Source organism: Ranitomeya imitator, chromosome 2 (assembly GCF_032444005.1).
Source record: "Ranitomeya imitator isolate aRanImi1 chromosome 2, aRanImi1.pri, whole genome shotgun sequence".
NCBI classification, from domain to species: Eukaryota; Metazoa; Chordata; class Amphibia; order Anura; family Dendrobatidae; genus Ranitomeya; species Ranitomeya imitator.
The window spans coordinates 220841905-220863724 of NC_091283.1; the positions used below are offsets into that span (position 1 = coordinate 220841905).

The window sequence follows — 21820 nt, forward strand, 5'->3', positions numbered from 1 at the left end:
AGAGCAGCAGGTCACAGGAACAATCAGGAGAAGCTCAGATCCAACACTGAAACATTGACAAGGAGCAAGGATAGCAGCATCAGGCGGAGTTAAGTAATGAAGCAGTTAACGAGCTCACCAGAACACCTGAGGGAGGAAGCTCAGAAGCTGCAGTACCACTTGTGACCACAGGAGTGAATTCAGCCACAGAATTCACAACAGTACCCCCCCCCCCCTTGAGGAGGGGTCACCGAACCCTCACCAGAGCCCCCAGGCCGACCAGGATGAGCCGCATGAAAGGCACGAACAAGATCGGAAGCATGAACATCAGAGGCAAAAACCCAGGAATTATCTTCCTGAGCATAACCCTTCCATTTAACCAGATACTGGAGTTTCCGTCTAGAAACACGAGAATCCAAAATCTTCTCCACAATATACTCCAATTCCCCCTCCACCAAAACCGGGGCAGGAGGCTCAACAGATGGAACCATAGGTGCCACGTATCTCCGCAACAACGACCTATGGAATACATTATGTATGGAAAAGGAGTCTGGGAGGGTCAAACGAAAAGACACAGGATTGAGAACCTCAGAAATCCTATACGGACCAATAAAACGAGGTTTAAATTTAGGAGAGGAAACCTTCATAGGAATATGACGAGAAGATAACCAAACCAGATCCCCAACACGAAGTCGGGGACCCACACGGCGTCTGCGATTAGCGAAAAGTTGAGCTTTCTCCTGGGACAAGATCAAATTGTCCACTACCTGAGTCCAGATCTGCTGCAAGCTATCCACCACAGAATCCACACCAGGACAGTCCGAAGACTCAACCTGTCCTGAAGAGAAACGAGGATGGAACCCAGAATTGCAAAAAAAATGGAGAAACCAAGGTAGCCGAGCTGGCCCGATTATTAAGGGCGAACTCAGCCAACGGCAAAAAGGACACCCAATCATCCTGGTCTGCAGAAACAAAACATCTCAGATATGTTTCCAAGGTCTGATTGGTTCGTTCGGTCTGGCCATTAGTCTGAGGATGGAAAGCCGAGGAAAAGGATAGGTCAATGCCCATCCTACCACAAAAGGCTCGCCAAAACCTTGAAACAAACTGGGAACCTCTGTCAGAAACAATATTCTCAGGAATGCCATGCAACCGAACCACATGCTGAAAGAACAAAGGTACCAAATCAGAGGAGGAAGGCAATTTAGCCAAGGGCACCAGATGGACCATTTTAGAAAAGCGATCACAGACCACCCAAATGACTGACATCTTTTGAGAAACGGGAAGGTCAGAAATGAAATCCATCGAAATATGTGTCCAAGGCCTCTTTGGGACCGGCAAGGGCAAAAGCAACCCACTGGCACGAGAACAGCAGGGCTTAGCCCTAGCACAAATCCCACAGGACTGCACAAAAGTACGTACATCCCGTGACAGAGATGGCCACCAGAAGGATCTAGCCACTAACTCTCTGGTACCAAAGATTCCAGGATGACCAGCCAACACCGAACAATGAAGTTCAGAGATAAGTTTATTAGTCCACCTATCAGGGACGAACAGTTTCTCTGCTGGACAACGATCAGGTTTATTCGTCTGAAATTTTTGCAGCACCCGCCGCAAATCAGGGGAGATGGCAGACACAATGACTCCTTCCTTGAGGATACCCGCTGGCTCAGATAAACCCGGAGAGTCGGGCACAAAACTCCTAGACAGAGCATCCGCCTTCACATTTTTAGAGCCCGGAAGGTACGAAATCACAAAGTCGAAGCGGGCAAAAAATAACGACCAACGGGCCTGTCTAGGATTCAAGCGCTTGGCAGACTCGAGATAAGTCAAGTTCTTATGATCAGTCAATACCACCACGCAATGCTTAGCTCCTTCAAGCCAATGACGCCACTCCTCGAATGCCCACTTCATGGCCAGCAACTCTCGATTGCCCACATCATAATTACGCTCAGCGGGCGAAAACTTCCTGGAAAAGAAAGCACATGGTTTCATCACTGAGCAATCAGAACCTCTCTGTGACAAAACCGCCCCTGCTCCAATCTCAGAAGCATCAACCTCGACCTGGAACGGAAGAGAAACATCTGGCTGACACAACACAGGGGCAGAACAAAAACGACGCTTCAACTCCTGAAAAGCTTCCACAGCAGCAGAAGACCAATTAACCAAATCAGCACCCTTCTTGGTCAAATCGGTCAATGGTTTGGCAATGCTAGAAAAATTACAGATGAAGCGACGATAAAAATTAGCAAAGCCCAGGAACTTTTGCAGACTTTTCAGAGATGTCGGCTGAATCCAATCCTGGATGGCTTGGACCTTAACTGGATCCATCTCGATAGTAGAAGGGGTAAAGATGAACCCCAAAAATGAAACTTTCTGCACACCGAAGAGACACTTTGATCCCTTCACAAACAAAGAGTTAGCACGCAGGACCTGAAAAACCATTCTGACCTGCTTCACATGAGACTCCCAATCATCTGAGAAGATCAAAATGTCATCCAAGTAAACAATCAGGAATTTATCCAGATACTCACGGAAGATGTCATGCATAAAGGACTGAAACACAGATGGAGCATTGGCAAGTCCAAACGGCATCACTAGATACTCAAAATAACCCTCGGGCGTATTGAATGCAGTTTTCCATTCATCTCCTTGCCTGATTCTCACCAGATTATACGCACCACGAAGATCTATCTTAGTGAACCAACCAGCCCCCTTAATCCGAGCAAACAAGTCAGATAACAATGGCAAGGGATACTGAAATTTAACAGTGATCTTATTAAGAAGGCGGTAATCAATACACGGTCTCAGCGAACCATCCTTCTTGGCTACAAAGAAGAACCCTGCTCCCAGTGGTGATGACGATGGGCGAATATGTCCCTTCTCCAGGGATTCCTTCACATAACTGCGCATAGCGGCGTGTTCGGGCACGGATAAATTAAATAATCGACCTTTAGGGAATTTACTACCAGGAATCAAATTGATAGCACAATCACAATCCCTATGCGGAGGTAGAGCATCGGACTTGGGCTCTTCAAATACATCCTGATAATCAGACAAGAACTCTGGGACCTCAGAAGGGGTGGATGACGAAATCGACAAAAATGGAACATCACCATGTACCCCCTGACAACCCCAGCTGGATACCGACATGGAATTCCAATCCAATACTGGATTATGGGTTTGTAGCCATGGCAACCCCAACACGACCACATCATGCAGATTATGCAACACCAGAAAGCGAATAACTTCCTGATGTGCAGGAGCCATGCACATGGTCAGCTGGGCCCAGTATTGAGGTTTATTCTTGGCCAAAGGTGTAGCATCAATTCCTCTCAATGGAATAGGACACCGCAAAGGCTCCAAGAAAAACCCACAACGTTTAGCATAATCCAAATCCATCAGATTCAGGGCAGCGCCCGAATCCACAAACGCCATGACAGAAAACGACGACAAAGAGCATATCAAGGTAATGGACAGAAGGAATTTGGACTGTACAGTACCAATGACGGCAGACCTAGCGGACCGCTTAGTGCGCTTAGGACAATCAGAAATAGCATGAGTGGAATCACCACAGTAGAAACACAGACCATTCAGACGTCTGTATTCCTGCCGTTCAACTCTAGTCATAGTCCTATCGCACTGCATAGGCTCAGGTTTAACCTCAGGCAGTACCGCCAAATGGTGCACAGATTTACGCTCGCGCAAGCGTCGACCGATCTGAATGGCCAAAGACAAAGACTCATTCAAACCAGCAGGCATAGGAAATCCCACCATGACATCCTTAAGAGCCTCAGAGAGACCCTTTCTGAACAAAGCTGCCAGCGCAGATTCATTCCACTGAGTGAGTACTGACCATTTCCTAAATTTCTGACAATATACTTCTATATCATCCTGACCCTGGCACAAAGCCAGCAAATTTTTCTCAGCCTGATCCACTGAATTAGGCTCATCGTACAGCAATCCGAGCGCCAGGAAAAACGCATCGACACTACTCAATGCAGGGTCTCCTGGCGCAAGAGAAAATGCCCAGTCTTGAGGGTCGCCGCGCAAAAAAGAAATAATAATCAAAACCTGTTGAATAGGATTACCAGAAGAATGAGGTTTCAAGGCCAGAAATAGCTTACAATTATTTTTGAAACTTAGAAACTTAGTTCTATCTCCAAAAAACAAATCAGGAATAGGAATTCTTGGTTCTAACATAGATTTCTGATCAATAGTATCTTGAATTTTTTGTACATTTATAACGAGATTATCCATTGAAGAGCACAGACCCTGAATATCCATGTCCACACCTGTGTCCAGAATCACCCAAATGTCTAGGGGAAAAAAAAAAGTGAACACAGAGCAGAAAAAAAAAAAAAAAATGATGTCAGAACTTTTTCTTTCCCTCTATTGAGAATCATTAGTTGGGCTCCTTGTACTGTTATGTTTGCTAATGACAGGTGTTATGAAGGCAATCCAGAAACACAGTGTGCTTAGCGATCAGAGCGCACACAGTGATCTGACAAATACCCAAAAATACAAGAACGAGCTCTGAGACGTGGAAACTCTGTAGACTGCACACCTGATCCTATCCTAAACACAACTAAAAGCGGCTGTGGATTGCGCCTAACAACTACCTAGGCAACTCGGCACAGCCTAAGAAACTAGCTAGCCTGAAGATAGAAAAATAGGCCTGACTTGCCCCAGAGAAATTCCCCAAAGGAAAAGGCAGCCCCCCACATATAATGACTGTGAGTAAGATGAAAAGACAAAACGTAGGGATGAAATAGATTCAGCAAAGTGGGGCCCGATATTCTAGGACAGAGCGAGGACAGTAAAGCGAACTTTGCAGTCTACAAAAAACCCTAAAGCAAAACCACGCAAAGGGGGCAAAAAAAACCACCGTGCCAAACTAACGGCACGGCGGTACACCCTTTGCGTCTCAGAGCTTCCAGCAAAACAAAAGACAAGCTGGACAGAAAAAAAGCAACAAAAAAGCAAAAAGCACTTAGCTATACAGAGCAGCAGGTCACAGGAACAATCAGGAGAAGCTCAGATCCAACACTGAAACATTGACAAGGAGCAAGGATAGCAGCATCAGGCGGAGTTAAGTAATGAAGCAGTTAACGAGCTCACCAGAACACCTGAGGGAGGAAGCTCAGAAGCTGCAGTACCACTTGTGACCACAGGAGTGAATTCAGCCACAGAATTCACAACACTCTTCTTCCCTCATCACACCTGTTATCTCCAGTATTAGATCAGATATACAGGGAGGATCCAGTATCAGCAGCCTCTCCTTACCTCAACAACGATAGTATCTCCAGTATTAGATCAGATATACAGGTTGAGCAGCAGTGTGAGCAGCCTCTTCTTACCTCGTACCCTTGGTATTTCTAGCATTAGATCCGATAGACAGGTTGGACAACAGCAACATAAACTCAGCACCTCTGGTATCCCTAGTATTAAATCAAATAGACAGGGTGGACAGCATTGTGATCATCCTCTTATCACTTCAGCACTCCTGGTATCTTCAGCATTAGATCAGATAGACCAAGTAGATGCAGTGTGAGCAGCTTCTATTTCTCAGCACCCTGGTATGTCTAATATTAGATCAGATAGACAGGGTTGACAGCAGTGTGAGCAGCCTCTACTTACCTCATCACCTTTGGTATCTTCAGTATTATATCAGATAGATAGGGAGGGCAACAGTATCAGCAGCCTCTTTTTACCTCAGCACTCATGGTATATCCAGTATTTGATCAGATATACAGAGAGGATGCAGTGTGAGCAGCATCTTCTAACCTCAACACAATTTCTATCTCCAGTATTAGATCAGATAGACAGAGTGGACAGCATTGTGACCAGTCTCTTCTTATCTCAGCACTCCTGATGTGTCTAGTATTGGATGAGATAGACATGGTGGACACCAGTGTGAACAGCATCTTCTTACCTCAGCACTCCTGGTATATCCAATATTAGATCAGAAAGACAGGGTGGATGCAGTGTGAACAGCCTCTTCTTACCTCAACAAGCCTAGTATCTGCAGTATTAGATCAGATAGACAGGGTGGATGCAGTGTCAGCAGCATCTTCTTACCTCAACACCACTTCTATCTCCAGCGTTAGATCAGATAGACAGGGTGGACAGCAGTGTGAACAGCATCTTCTTACCTCAGCACTCCTGGTGTTTCTAGTATTAGATCAGATAGATAGGGTGGATAGCAGCGTGAGCAGCCTCTTCTTTCCTCAGCACTCTTGGTATGTCCACTATAGATCAGATGGACAGGGTGGACAGCAGCGTGAGCAGCCTCTTCTTTCCTCAGGACTCTTGGTATGTCCACTATAGATCAGATAGACAGGGTGGATAGCAGCGTGAGCAGCCTCTTCTTTCCTCAGCACTATTGGTATCTCCAGTATAGATCGGATAGACATGGTGGATAGCAGCATGAGCAGCCTCTTCTTTCCTCACCACCCTGGTATTTCTAGTATTACATGAGATAGACATGGTGGATAGCAGGGTGAGCATCGTCTTCTTTCGTCAGCACCCTGGTATTTCTAGTATTAGATGAGCTAGATGTGGTGGATAGTAGGGTGAGCAGCGTCTTCTTACCTCAGCACTCCTGGTATTTCTAGTATTAGATGAGATAGACATGGTGGATAGCAGGGTGAGCAGCATCTCCTTTCCTCAGCACCCTGGTATTTCTAGTATTAGATGAGCTAGACGTGGTTGATAGTAGGGTGAGCAGCATCTTCTTACCTCAGCACTCCTGGTATTCCTAGTACTAGATGAGGTAGACATGGTGGATAGCAGGATGAGCAGCGTCTTCTTAGGCTACTTTCACACATCAGGCTTTTGCCATCAGGAACAATCCTGCAAGTTTTGTAAAAAACGGATCTGTTTTTTTTCCGCCGGATCTGTTTTTTCTCATAGAGTTGTATTAGCGCTGGATTGCGCCTGATAGCCACATGTTTCATCTGTTTTTTGCCAGATCCGTCAAAAAAGCTGTTTCCAGCAGACAGAGAAAACGTACAGAGGAATGTTTCTTCTGTCCGGTGAAAAAACGCCTAGCAACTGATCCGGCGAAAAACGTATGTAACTGACATGTTAAAGGATGAATCTGGCCTCCGAATCTGGTTTTCATGCATTCTCCATACAAATCATGCACATTTTCTGGTCTCTCTCTCGAGAACGGGAAGTCCAAACTCTATCCCTGGGTTCATTAAAAAAAAAAAAAAAAACTGATCCAGCAAAAAAACGGATCCATTGCATCACTTTTTCAAAAATTTGCAGGACCCTGCCTGACGGTAAAAATCTGATGTGTGAAAGTAGCCTTAGCTCAGTACCTTGTTAACTCGACTATTACGTCAGATACGGTGGACAGCAGTGTCATAGCCTCTTCTTACCTCCGCACCATTGGTATTTCCAGTTTTGGAACCAGATAACCACTGGGAACACATCTTCCTACACATAAAGGGAGAATGGCGTAGCCTCATACTGCAAATGCTCAAAAGCATCTGTCCAATTAAACAGGTTTCAGTCAGTGTAAATAGACGGCTGCCGTTTTAACATACTATGTTCATTATTTCCATACACAAAATGAGTGTAATTTGTAAATTAAAGGAATTTATTCATAATAGTTTTTTTTTCCATTTTCTATAGAACCCCTTTAAGATTTTGCTACCAAATCATATCACATTTTCTCTCCTTTATCTTCAGATTTCTGATCCTGTTGAAAATTATGCTCCAAAAACCTGGACACAAAGGATTCAAAAAAGCCAAAGACTAAAACACTGAAAGAAAAAAAAAGTTACGCTGACGCCATAGTTAGACATCTGAAGTATTCCTGTTACCCGTACAGCACTTAAGAAATATATACGATGGCCACAGTTACTCCCAGCATCCTGGAAAGTATTTTTTTAAAAAGGTCGCAGCAAAAACGTAAGACATCACCTCTAAACTACAAGAAGAGACTGTTTGTACTCACAGAGAGCAAGATCACGTACTATGAATACGACTTTGAGAGAGGGGTAAGAAAATAGTTTTATTAATATTGGGTTTTATAAATCCAGAACAGATCGATAGTGGTTTAGTAGTCACAAGTGATGAGTGAGCACCAAAGTGCTGGTGTGCTCGTTACTCAAATCGAGCAGGATGGACGCTCGGGTGCTGGGCTCGAGTAACAGGTATAATGCAAGTCAATGGGAAACATGGGCAGTTTTCCGGCAGACCCTAGCAGGATACTGGGGGGCAGTGAAATCACTGAAATTGGTGGAAACAACGCTCAAATGGAAAGGGAACAGCATGGGAGATATTCCTGGACGCATCTCTGACTCTGACTGGGAACAATGTTGTCAGAGTATTATGCAACTTTTACAGACTGCCGCGACCCAGAAAAACTCTTCTCCCACAAAGTAACACCACACATGCTATCTATATATATAATTGTCTAAGGGTTTTCCGTCTGTCTGTCACGCTGTCTGTATGTCCAGGAAATCCCGCGTCTCTGATTGGTCGACCAATCAGCGACGGGCACAGCGACGATGATGTCATAATGGTTGCCATGGCGATGATGATGTCATAAAGGTTAAACCACAGGAGCAGAATGGACGGCACTAGAGTGAATACTGATTCCACCAGGCGGAACTGTTAGCGGGCTGACTGAGACCAGGTACTCACGATTGCCTCTGTCATAAAGGTTGCCTCGACCAATCAGCGACGGGCACAGTCTGCCGCGAATTCTGGAATCATCATTGTCCATATACTGCGGGGACATGCATATTCTAGAATACCCGATGCGTTAGAATCGGGCCACAATCTAGTTTAAATATAACTTGTTTATTTTATGAAAGAACTTATTCATATAACTTCCATCTTTTTTCTTTTGGCTTAAGATTATGGTCGCAGCTTAAAACCGGCAAAATTTGCCAACCAAACGGGTGTAGGGAGATTGTCTGCCTTCCGGCCTCCCGATGCAGGTATCATCACCACCAGAATCTCCAGCCATTCCGCCACGGAGTAGCCCGTGACCCGAGCTACGACCCACCCAAAGAATGAAGCGCCTGAACCACCCCTTTCTGAAGACCATCCAGAAAAATATCTAGACCAGCGTCATTAAGATGGACCCCATCTGGTAGGAGAAAGCCTGAATTGTCCCCCTCTAATCGGTGGTGCCTCACCACAACACCATTTTTAAACCTGATGAAGTGAGATATCCGTTGGTTATCCGAGATATCCGAGGAAAAAAGTTAAGAAACAGTCTTTTCTTCATAATGACTTGTTTACACGTCAAAATTAAAAAGAGAGAAAAAAAATCAACAACAAAAATAACAGCTTTCTCGACCCCTTAAGCTATATTCTCACAATGTTCCACACAAAACTCACAAAAATTAACATAAATTTTTGGCCGAGAGAAAATAAATATATCTCTCCCAATATTTTTGCCCAAATCTCTGGGACAGCCTAGGATACTCCCCAATATATATAAAACAAAAAAACGGAGTATATAGATCCCAATACACATATTTAAAAATATACGTTTTTTATTAATCAACAATATTCTGAAAACATTACATCAGTAAATACATATATAGCACAGGATAAAGTGAGGAGGAAACAGATGGTAGCGGCGAAACAGAAAAAAAAGTATATATCACATCCCTGGGGCTGCTAGTACAAGATCACTAGTATAAGGATTTCATGTGACAAATGCCACAATCTCCCATAGTTAAATTATTAGTTAAAGTGCCACAGTGCAAAGATATTACCATTTATAAGTACCAAGCAGCTTACCCATCGTGTATGGATGTCTTTCCAAGTTCCACACGCAGCCCCCCTTAGCACTGTGGCACTTTAACTAATAATTTATACAGGAGCAGATGACCTACAGGTATATACTATATACAGGAGGAGATGACATACAGGTATATTTTATATACAGAAGATGACATACAGGTATATACTATATACAGGAGGAGATGACACACAGATATATACTATATATGCAGGGGAGATGACACACAGGTATATACTATATACAGGAGGAGATGACATACAGGTATATACTATATATAGGAGTAGATGACACAGGTATATACTATATACAGGGGAGATGACACACAGCAGGTATATACTATATACAGGGGAGATGACATACATGTATATACTATATACAGGAGATGACATACAGGTGTATACTATATATAAGGGAGATGACAAACATGTATATACTGAGGTGAAAATGAGAGGTGTGAGGTGAAAATGAAAAGGTGTGAGTGCAAAATGAGAGGAGTGAGGGAAAATAGTGGAGTTATCGGAAAATGACAGATGTGAGGTCGAAATGACAAGTGTTAGGGGGAATGAGAGGAGTGTTGTGAGTTCTGTTTTTGGGCTCCCTCTGGTGGTTACTGATGGTACTGGGTGATTTGTGTTCTGCTGTCTCTGGTGTCCACCTGTTCTATTAGGATTTGGGAGTTTCCTATTTAACCCTAGACGTCTCGCACCAGCCGTGTGCATTCCTCAAAACACTGAAGGACTTGACACATGTCTTGTATCTTCGACCACTGCACACCTGACAACTCCATGTCTGCCATCCTACTGCCTGCCCGTGTATGTGTATCCTCCCACAAAAACATAACAGCCCGCCTCTGTTCGCACAGTCTCTGAAGCATGTGCAGTGTGGAGTTCCACCAGGTTCAAAGACCGCTAATAGGTCTGCATACGGCTGGAGTGTACGGGCGAACGGCGGATATGTGAGCAAAGTCCGCGCACTTTGAGGAGCAGGTCGGATAACGCCGGATAACTTTTCAGGAAGCACTGCACCACCAGGTTTAAGGTGTGAGCCAGACAAGGAATGTGTTTCAGTTGGGAAAGGGAGATGGCAGCCATGAAATTCCTTCTGTTATCACTCACTACCTTGCCTGCCTCAAGATCTACTGTGCCCAGCCACGACTGCGTTTCTCTCTGCAAGAACTCTGACAGAACTTCCGCGGTGTGTCTGTTGTCGCCCAAACACTTCATAGCCAATACAGCCTGCTGACGCTTGCCAGTAGCTGGCCCATAATGGGACAACTGGTGTGCAACAGTGGCAGCGGCGGATGGAGTGGTTGGGCGACTGCGGTCTGTGGACGAGCTCTCGCTTCTGCAGAAGGACGAGGAGGAGGAGGAGGGGGTGCGAACACCTACAGCCAACTGTTTCCTAGACCGTGGGCTAGGCAGAACTGTCCCGAAATTGATGTCCCCTGTGGACCCTGCATCCACCACATTCACCCAGTGTGCCGTGATGGATGGGTTTGCTCTATGAGGAACCTAACCAGGAGATTCAGGCTGAAAAAGCTTTATTAGCTCTCTCTCAGGGGCAAGATGAAGCAGAAATATATTGTCAAAAATTTCGGAAATGGTCAGTGCTTACTCAGTGGAATGAGTGCGCCCTGGCTGCAAGATTCAGAGATGGCCTTTCTGAGGCCATTAAAGATGTTATGGTGCGCCTACGGGTCTGAATGAGTCTATGACTATGGCTATTCAGATTGATCGGCGTTTACGGGAGCGCAAACCTGTGCACCATTTGGCGGTGTCTTCTGAACAGGCACTTGAGACAATGCAATGTGATAGAGTTCAGTCTAGAAGTGAACGGCAAAACTATAGGCGGAAAAATGGGTTGTGCTTTTATTGTGGTGATTCAGCTCATGTTATATCAGCATGCTCTAAACGCACAAAAAAGGTTGATAAGTCTGTTGCCATTAGTACATTACAGTCTAAGTTCATTCTGTCTGTGACTCTGATTTGCTCATTATCATCCATTTCTGTCGATGCCTATGTAGATTCAGGCGCTGCCCTGAGTCTTATGGATTGGTCATTTGCCAAGCGATGTGGGTTTAGTCTTGAGCCTCTGGAAGCAGAGGCGTAGCTAGAGCTTTTGCCGCCCGGGGCTGTTCCCGAGTTTGGCGCCCCCCCCCCCCCCCCCCCCCCCAGCTCAATACACACAAAGGTTACCAAAAATGGTTTTCCTGTTTTGTAGAACTTAAACTGGGCCTAATGGTGTCACCCCCACATGCCACACCTGTGACTTAATACCACCACACCATGACCAGGCCACATAGTGACCGAATAATACTACATACAAGGGACAAATACCACCGCACCATTTCCAGACCACATATTACCACCACATAGTGACTGAATACTACAATACTGATCAGTAATAAAAAAAAAAAACCACAATACTATCACCATAAGTGCCAGTATTCACAGGAGATCTGTACTTAGTATGCAGTGTCTGTGTAGAGGTAATACAGAGATCACTGGTGACATTATACACAGGACCTCTATATAGTATACAGTGTATAGTGTCAGTGTATAGGTAACACTGACTCACCAGTGACGTCTCTAGGTGAAGTCCTTCATCTTTTATCCAGCACAGACCGCCATCATTCCTTCCAGCCAGGACTCGTTTCTGCAGGAAATAACACAGTTATCTCGAGCTCCGCTTGCAGAACACATTACTTAATTTTTCACAACTTCTACATTAGACCACATGAAGAAAAAAAGGTGATATAGTGTCACTCTGCACAGTAACAGGACCGCCCCCCCATTTAAAACAGTATACTCAAAAAATAAAATAAATACATCACTGCAGTAACAATATCCCTTAATTATCCCCTATGGTAATAATATTCCCCACCCTGGCCCCGTTTATCTCATTCCTGGCTCCAGCCATATGTTGTCGTATCCTGCCCTCATGAGTATCCATTCTACCCCATATGATCTCCCCATCCTGCCCCATCTGTCTCCATCGTATCCGTCCTGCCCCATGATCCAATCCTGCCCCGTGTCTCCAATCATGCCCCGTATCTACATTCTGCCCATGCCTCAAGTCCTGCCCCCAGTGTGTCCAGCATATTACCCCCATGTTGTCCAGCAATCTGCCCCAGTGTGTCCAGCATATTACCCCCATGTTGTCCAGCAATCTGCCCCAGTGTGTCCAGCATATTACCCCCAGTGTGTCCAGCAATCTGCCCTCAGTGTGTCCAGCAATCTGCCCCAGTGTCCAGCCTTTCCCCAGTGTGTCCAGCAGTCTGCCCCAGTGTGTCCAGCATATTACCCCCAGTGTCCAGCATTGCCCCAGTGTGTCCAGTATATTACCCCCAGTGTGTCCAGCAATCTGCCCCAGTGTCCAGCATTGCCCCAGTGTGTCCACAAGTCTGCCCCAGGGTCTCCAGCATTGCCTCAATGTGTCCAGAAATCTGCCCCAGGGTCTCCAGTATTGCCCCAGTGTGTCCAGCAATCTGCCCCAGGGTCTCCAGTATTGCCCCAGTGTGTCCAGCATTCTGCCCCATAGTCTCCTGTACTGCCCCAGTGTGTCCAGCATTCTGCCCCATGGTCTCCAGTATTGCCCCAGTGTGTCCAGCAATCTGCCCCATGGTCTCCTGTATTGCCCCAGTGTGTCCAGCATTCTGCCCCATGGTCTCCAGTATTGCCCCGGTGTGTCCAGCAATCTGCCCCATGGTCTCCAGTATTGCCCCAGTATGTCCAGAAGTCTGCCCCAGGGTCTCCAGCATTGCCTCAATGTGTCCTGAGATCTGCCCCATGGTCTCCAGTATTCAGAGTGTCCAGCATTCTGCCCCATAGTCTCCTGTACTGCCCCAGTGTGTCCAGAATTCTGCCCCATGGTCTCCAGTATTGCCCCAGTGTGTCCAGCATTCTGCCCCTAGGTCTCCAGTATTGCCCCAGTGTGTCCAGCATTCTGCCCCTAGGTCTCCAGTATTGCCCCAGTGTGTCCAGCAATCTGCCCCATGGTCTCCAGTATTGCCCCAGTGTGTCCAGCATTCTGCCCCATGGTCTCCAGTATTGCCCCAGTGTGTCCAGCAATCTGCCCCATAGTCTCCTGTATTGCCCCAGTGTGTCCAGCAATCTGCCCCATGGTCTCCTGTATTGCCCCAGTGTGTCCAGCATTCTGCCCCATGGTCTCCAGTATTGCCCCAGTGTGTCCAGCAATCTGCCCCATAGTCTCCTGTATTGCCCCAGTGTGTCCAGCAATCTGCCCCATAGTCTCCTGTATTGCCCCAGTGTGTCCAGCAATCTGCCCCATAGTCTCCTGTATTGCCCCAGTGTGTCCAGCATTCTGCCCCATGGTCTCCAGTACTGCCCCAGTGTGTCCAGCAATCTGCCCCATGGTCTCCAGCATTGCCCCAGCCAGTCAGAAATAAAGAAAAAAAAAAAAAAGTAAAATCCTCACCTCTCCCGTTCCCAGCACAGGTCCGGTGCAGTCAGCGTCTCTCCGGCTCTGCGACGCTCAGGACAGAGAGGCAGAGCGGCGCGCACAGTAGTGACGTCATCGCGCCCTCTGCTCTGAGACGTCGCAGAGTCAGAGGAGGCTGCAGCTGCCGGCGCCGCAGGAACCAGGAGAGGTGAGTATAGAGCGGGGGCGGGGGCGGGACCCGGGGGTGGGGGGAGCTGGCCCTGGTCGTGGCGGCGGACGGCGCCGCCCGAAGATTTAAAGGGGCGTCTTTTTTTTTTTTTTTTAATCTTCTTCTGCAGCGCCGGCCGCCCCCAGCATTGTGCCGCCCGGGGCGGACCGCCCCCCCCGCACCCCCCTTCCTACGCCACTGTCTGGAAGTCCCTATTCCTTTGAAAGGAATTGACTCTACACCTTTGGCTATGAACAAACCTCAGTACTGGACACAAGTGACCATGCGTATGACTCCCGTTCATCAGGAGGTGATTCGCTTCCTGGTATTGTATAATTTACATGATGTTCTAGTACTTGGTCTGCCATGGTTACAAACTCATAATCCAGTCCTTGACTGGAAAACAATGTCTGTGTTAAGCTGGGGATGTCAGGGGGTTCATGATGATGCACCTCCGATTTCTATCGCTTCATCTACTCCTTCTGAGGTTCCTGTATTTTTGTCTGATTATCGGGATGTTTTTGAGGAGCCTAAGCTCAGTTCGCTTCCTCCTCACAGGGATTGCGATTGTGCTATAGATTTAATTCCTGGTAGTAAATTTCCTAAAGGTCGTTTGTTCAATCTGTCAGTGCCAGAGCATACTGCTATGCGGGATTATGTTAAGGAGTCCTTGGAAAAGGGACATATCCGTCCATCTTCGTCCCCTTTGGGAGCAGGTTTTTTTTTTCGTGGCCAAAAAAGATGGGTCCTTGAGGCCTTGTATAGATTATCGTCTTTTGAATAAGATTACCGTAAAATATCAGTATCCTTTGCCTTTGTTGACTGATTTGTTTGCTCGCATTAAGGGGGCTAAATGGTTCACTAAGATTGATCTTCGGGGTGCGTATAATCTTATACGAATAAAGCAAGGTGATGAGTGGAAAACCGCATTTAATACGCCTGAGGGCCATTTTGAGTATTTGGTAATGCCTTTCGGACTTTCTAATGCTCCTTCAGTCTTCCAGTCCTTTATGCACGATATTTTCCGTGAATATCTGGATAAATTTATGATTGTGTATTTGGATGATATTTTGTTTTTTTCTGATGACTGGGAGTCTCATGTTCAGCAGGTCAGGAAGGTGTTTCAGGTCCTGCGGGCTAATTCCTTGTTTGTAAAGGGCTCAAAGTGTCTCTTTGGAGTCCAGAAGATTTCTTTCTTGGGGTATATTTTTTCCCCTTCTACTATTGAGATGGATCCCGTCAAGGTTCGGGCTATTTGTGACTGGACGCAGCCTGCATCTCTTAAGAGTCTGCAGAAGTTCTTAGGCTTTGCTAATTTCTATCGTCGTTTTATAACTAATTTTTCTAGTGTTGTTAAGCCTTTGACGGATTTGACTAAGAAGGGTGCTGATGTTGCTGATTGGTCTCCTGCGGCTGTGGAGGCCTTTCGGGAACTTAAACGCCGGTTTTCTTCTGCTCCTGTGTTGCGTCAGCCTGATGTTTCGCTTCCTTTCCAAGTTGAGGTTGATGCTTCCGAGATTGGAGCGGGGGCGGTTTTGTCACAGAGAAGCTCCGATTGCTCGGTGATGAAGCCATGTGCGTTCTTTTCTAGAAAATTTTCGCCCGCTGAGCGGAATTATGATGTGGGTAATCGGGAACTTTTGGCCATGAAGTGGGCATTTGAGGAGTGGCGTCATTGGCTGGAGGGTGCTAGACATCGTGTGGTGGTCTTGACTGATCACAAAAATCTGATTTACCTTGAGTCTGCCAGGCGTCTGAATCCTAGACAGGCTCATTGGTCACTGTTTTTCTCTCGTTTCAATTTTGTGGTTTCATACCTGCCAGGTTCAAAGAATGTGAAGGCGGATGCTCTTTCTAGGAGTTTTGTGCCTGACTCCCCTGGAAATTCTGAGCCCACTGGTATCCTTAGGGATGTGGTGATTTTGTCGGCCGTCTTCCCAGACTTGCGACGTGCTTTGCAGGAGTTTCAGGCGGGTAAACCTGATCGTTGTCCGCCTGAGAGACTGTTTGTTCCGGATAGTTGGACCAGTAGAGTCATCTCCGAGGTCCATTCTTCTGTGTTGGCAGGTCATCCTGGAATATTTGGTACTAGAGACTTGGTGGCCAGGTCTTTTTGGTGGCCTTCCTTGTCGAGGGATGTGCGTTCTTTTGTGCAGTCTTGTGAGGTTTGTGCTCGGGCTAAGCCTTGCTGTTCTCGAGCCAGTGGATTGTTGTCACCTTTGCCTATCCCGAAGAGGCCTTGGACGCACATTTCCATGGACTTTATTTCGGATCTCCCTGTCTCTCAAAAAATGTCTGTCATCTGGGTTGTGTGTGACCGCTTTTCTAAAATGGTTCATCTTGTACCCTTGCCTAAGTTGCCTTCCTCCTCTGAGTTGGTCCCTCTGTTTTTCCAGAACGTGGTTCATTTGCATGGGATTCCGGAGAACATCGTTTCTGACAGGGGATCCCAGTTTGTGTCTAGATTTTGGCGGACGTTCTGTGCTAAGATGGGCATTGATTTGTCCTTTTCGTCTGCATTCCATCCTCAGACGAATGGCCAGACGGAGCGAACTAATCAGACCTTGGAAACTTATTTGAGGTGTTTTGTTTCTGCTGATCAGGATGACTGGGTTACCTTTTTGCCGCTGGCCGAGTTTGCCCTTAATAATCGGGCTAGTTCTGCTACCTTGGTTTCTCCTTTCTTTTGTAATTCGGGGTTTCATCCTCGTTTTTCCTCTGGTCAGGTGGAGCCTTCTGATTATCCTGGAGTGGACATGGTGGTGGATGGGTTGCATCGGATTTGGAGTCATGTGGTGGACAATTTGAAGTTGTCCCAGGAGAAGGCTCAGCAGTTTGCTAATCGCCGTCTCCGCGTGGGTCCTCGACTTCGTGTTGGGGACTTGGTGTGGTTGTCTTCTCGTTTTGTTCCTATGAAGGTCTCTTCTCCTAAGTTCAAGCCTCGGTTCATCGGTCCTTATAGGATCTTGGAAATTCTTAACCCTGTGTCGTTTCGTTTGGATCTCCCGTCATCGTTTGCTATTCATAATGTGTTCCATCGGTCGTTGTTGCGGAGGTATGAGGTACCTGTTGTTCCTTCGCTTGAGCCTCCTGCTCCGGTGCTGGTGGAGGGAGAATTGGAGTATGTTGTGGAGAAGATCTTGGATTCTCGTGTTTCCAGACGGAAACTCCAATATTTGGTCAAGTGGAAGGGTTATGGTCAGGAGGATAATTCTTGGGTGGTTGCCTCTGATGTTCATGCTGATGATTTGGTCCGCGCTTTTCATAGGGCTCATCCTGGTCGCCCTGGTGGTTCTCGTGAGGGTTCGGTGACCCCTCCTCAAGGGGGGGGTACTGTTGTGAGTTCTGTTTTTGGGCTCCCTCTGGTGGTTACTGATGGTACTGGGTGATTTGTGTTCTGCTGTCTCTGGTGTCCACCTGTTCTATTAGGATTTGGGAGTTTCCTATTTAACCGGGCTTTCTTGTCATTTCCCCGCCGGCTATCAAGGTTTTCAGAGTGTTTTGTTACCTCAGCTTCTGGCTTCAGTAATCTTCAGGACAAGCTAAGTTTTGATTTTCTTGTTCCACGTTTTGCTTTATTTTTGTCTTGTCCAGCTTGCATATAATTGTCTTTTTGCTGCTGGTTGCTTTAGTGGGCTGTAATTGCTCCTCATGTTCCATGAGTAGAAACATGAGTTCAAGTAATTACAGGATGGTTTTTTGAAGGGTTTTTTGCTGACCGCGCAGTTTACTTTTGTATCCTCTGCTATCTAGTTTTAGCGGGCCTCATTTTGCTGAATCTGTTTTCATACTGTGTATGTGCCTTCCTCTCATTTCACCGTCATTATATGTGGGGGGCTGCTATTTCTGTGGGGTATTTCTCTGGAGGCAAGAGAGGTCTGTGTTTCTTCTAATAGGGGAAGTTAGATCTTCGGCTGGTGCGAGACGTCTAGGATCAACGTAGGCACGTTCCCCGGCTATTGTTATTTGTGTGTTCAGGTTTAGGGTCGCGGTCAGCTCAGGTTCCATCACCCTAGAGCTCGTTGGTGCTTGTCCTTTTGTGATTCCCTGCCATTGGAATCATGACAGAGGAGTGAGGGAGAAAATGAGAGGTGTGAGGGAGAAAATGAGAGATGTGAGGGGGGAAATGAAAGATGTGATTGGGAAAATGAGAGGCGTGATGGGAAAATAAGAGAAGTGAGGTGCTATAACTAACCACAGATATTTACTATGCCCAGGCAACGCCGGGCTCTTCAGCTAGTATATATATACAGTGGGGCAAAAAAGTATTTAGTCAATCAGCAATAGTGCAAGTTCCACCACTTAAAAAGATGAGAGGCGTCTGTAATTTACATCATAGGTAGACCTCAACTATGGGAGACAAACTGAGAAAAAAAAATCCAGAAAATCACATTGTCTGTTTTTTTAACATTTTATTTGCATATTATGGTGGAAAATAAGTATTTGGTCAGAAACAAAATTTCATCTCAATACTTTGTAATATATCCTTTGTTGGCAATGACAGAGGTCAAACGTTTTCTGTAAGTCTTCACAAGGTTGCCACACACTGTTGTTGGTATGTTGGCCCATTCCTCCATGCAGATCTCCTCTAGAGCAGTGATGTTTTTGGCTTTTTGCTTGGCAACACGGACTTTCAACTCCCTCCAAAGGTTTTCTATAGGGTTGAGATCTGGAGACTGGCTAGGCCACTCCAGGACCTTGAAATGCTTCTTACAAAGCCACTCCTTCGTTGCCCTGGCGGTGTGCTTTGGATCATTGTCATGTTGAAAGACCCATCCACATTTCATCTTCAATGCCCTTGCTGATGGAAGGAGGTTTGCACTCAAAATCTCACGATACATGGCCCCATTCATTCTTTCATGTACCCGATCAGTCGTCCTGGCCCCTTTGCAGAGAAACAGCCCCAAAGCATGATGTTTCCACCACCATGCTTTACAGTAGGTATGGTGTTTGATGGATGCAACTCAGTATTCTTTTTCCTCCAAACACGACAAGTTGTGTTTCTACCAAACAGTTCCAGTTTGGTTTCATCAGACCATAGGACATTCTCCCAAAACTCCTCTGGATCATCCAAATGCTCTCTAGCAAACTTCAGACGGGCCCGCACATGTACTGGCTTAAGCAGTGGGACACGTCTGGCACTGCAGGATCTGAGTCCATGTTGGCGTAGTGTGTTACTTATGGTAGGCCTTGTTACATTGGTCCCAGCTCTCTGCAGTTCATTCACTAGGTCCCCCCGCGTGGTTCTGGGTTTTTTGCTCACCATTCTTGTGATCATTCTGACCGCACGGGGTAGGATTTTGCGTGGAGCCCCAGATCGAGGAAGATTATCAGTGGTCTTGTATGTCTTCCATTTTCTAATTATTGCTCCCACTATTGATTTCTTCACTCCAAGCTGGTTGGCTATTGCAGATTCAGTCTTCCCAGCCTGGTGCAGGGCTACAATTTTGTTTCTGGTGTCCTTTGACAGCTCTTTGGTCTTCACCATAGTGGAGTTTGGAGTCAGACTGTTTGAGGGTGTGCACAGGTGTCTTTTTATACTGATAACAAGTTTAAACAGGTGCCATTACTACAGGTAATGAGTGGAGGAAAGAGGAGACTCTTAAAGAAGAAGTTACAGGTCTGTGAGAGCCAGAAATCTTGATTGTTTGTTTCTGACCAAATACTTATTTTCCATCATAATATGCAAAAAAAATTATAAAAAAACAGACAATGTGATTTTCTGGATTTTTTTTTCTCAGTTTGTCTCCCATAGTTGAGGTCTACCTATGATGTAAATTACAGACGCCTCTCATCTTTTTAAGTGGTGGAACTTGCACTATTGCTGACTGACTAAATACTTTTTTGCCCCACTGTGTAGTAAAAAAAGGGGAACAGCACAACACTATTACTTATCTACGGGTGCAAGGCCCCAAGCAACCAGTCCAACGATTGCACCAAGTTCACAGAAACTCAAAGAAAGAGGCAGCACTCCATTTCTTCAGTGAAAATGTGGAAGATTTAATCAACCCACTTACAGTATGGAGCATCATGTGTTGCCATTATACATTATGGAGCATCATGTGTGGCCATTATACAGTATGGAGCATCATGTGCGGCCATTATACAGTATGGAGCATCATGTGTGGCCATTATACAGTATGGAGCATCATGTGTGGCCATTATAAAGTATGGAGCATCATGTGTGGCCATTATACAGTATGGAGCATCATGTGTGGCCATTATACAGTATGGAGCATCATGTGTGGCCACTATACAGTATGGACCATCATGTGTAGCCATTATACAGTATGGAGCATCATGTGTGGCCATTATACAGTATGGAGCATCATGTGTGGCCATTATACAGTATGTAGCATCATGTGTGGCCATTATACAGTATGGAGCATCATGTGTGGCCATTATACAGTATGGAGCATCATGTGTGGCCACTATAAAGTATGGAGCATCATGTGTGGCCATAATAAAGTATAGAGCATCATGTGTGGCCATTATACAGTATTGAGCATCATGTGCGGCCATTATACAGTATGGAGCATAATGTGTGGCCATTATACAGTATGGAGCATCATGTGCGGCCATTATGCAGTATGGAGCATTATGTGCGGCCATTATACAGTATTGAGCATTATGTGTGGCCATTATAAAGTATGGAGCATCATGTGTGGCCATTATACAGTATGGAGCATCATATGCGGCCATTATACAGTATGGAGCATCATGTGTGGCCATTATACAGTATGGAGCATCATGTGGGGTCATTATACCGTATGGAGCATCATGTGGGGTCATTATACCATATGGAGTATCATGTGTGGCCATTATACAGTATTGAACATCATGTGTGGTTATTATACAGTATGGAGCATCATGTGTGGCCAATGGCCATTATACAGTATTGAGCATCATGTGTGGCCATTATACAGTATTGAGCATCATGTGTGGCCATTATACAGTATGGAGCATCATGTGTGGTCATTATACAGTATTGAGCATCATGTGGGGTCATTATAAATTATGGAGCATCATGTGTGGCCATTATACAGTATTGAGCATCATGTGTGGCCATTATACAGTATGGAGCATCATGTGTGGCCATTATACAGTATGGAGCATCATGTGCGGCCATTATGCAGTATGGAACATTATGTGCGGCAATTATACAGTATTGAGCATTATGTGTGGCCATTATAAAGTATGGAGCATCATGTGTGGCCATTATACAGTATGGAGCATCATGTGCGGCCATTATACAGTATGGAGCATCATGTGTGGCCATTATACAGTATGGAGCATCATGTGTGGTCATTATACAGTATTGAGCATCATGTGGGGTCATTATAAATTATGGAGCATCATGTGTGGCAATTATACAGTATGGAGCACTGTGTGGCCATTATACAGTATGGAGCATCATGTAGGGCCATTATACAGTATGGAGCACTGCATAGCCA

At 45.8% G+C, this 21820-nt stretch overlaps 1 protein-coding gene across 1 annotated transcript in view; it reads left to right on the plus strand.

Annotated features, from left to right (window-relative positions):
• BTK (Bruton tyrosine kinase) overlaps nucleotides 1–21820 on the plus strand; it is a 367194-nt gene that overhangs the window by 82959 nt on the left and 262415 nt on the right. Inside the window, exon 2 of the mRNA XM_069748626.1 lies at nucleotides 7681–7991. Coding sequence (XP_069604727.1) covers nucleotides 7842–7991 — 150 coding nt within the window. The 5' untranslated portion in view covers nucleotides 7681–7841. The remainder of the gene's footprint in view (nucleotides 1–7680; nucleotides 7992–21820) is intronic.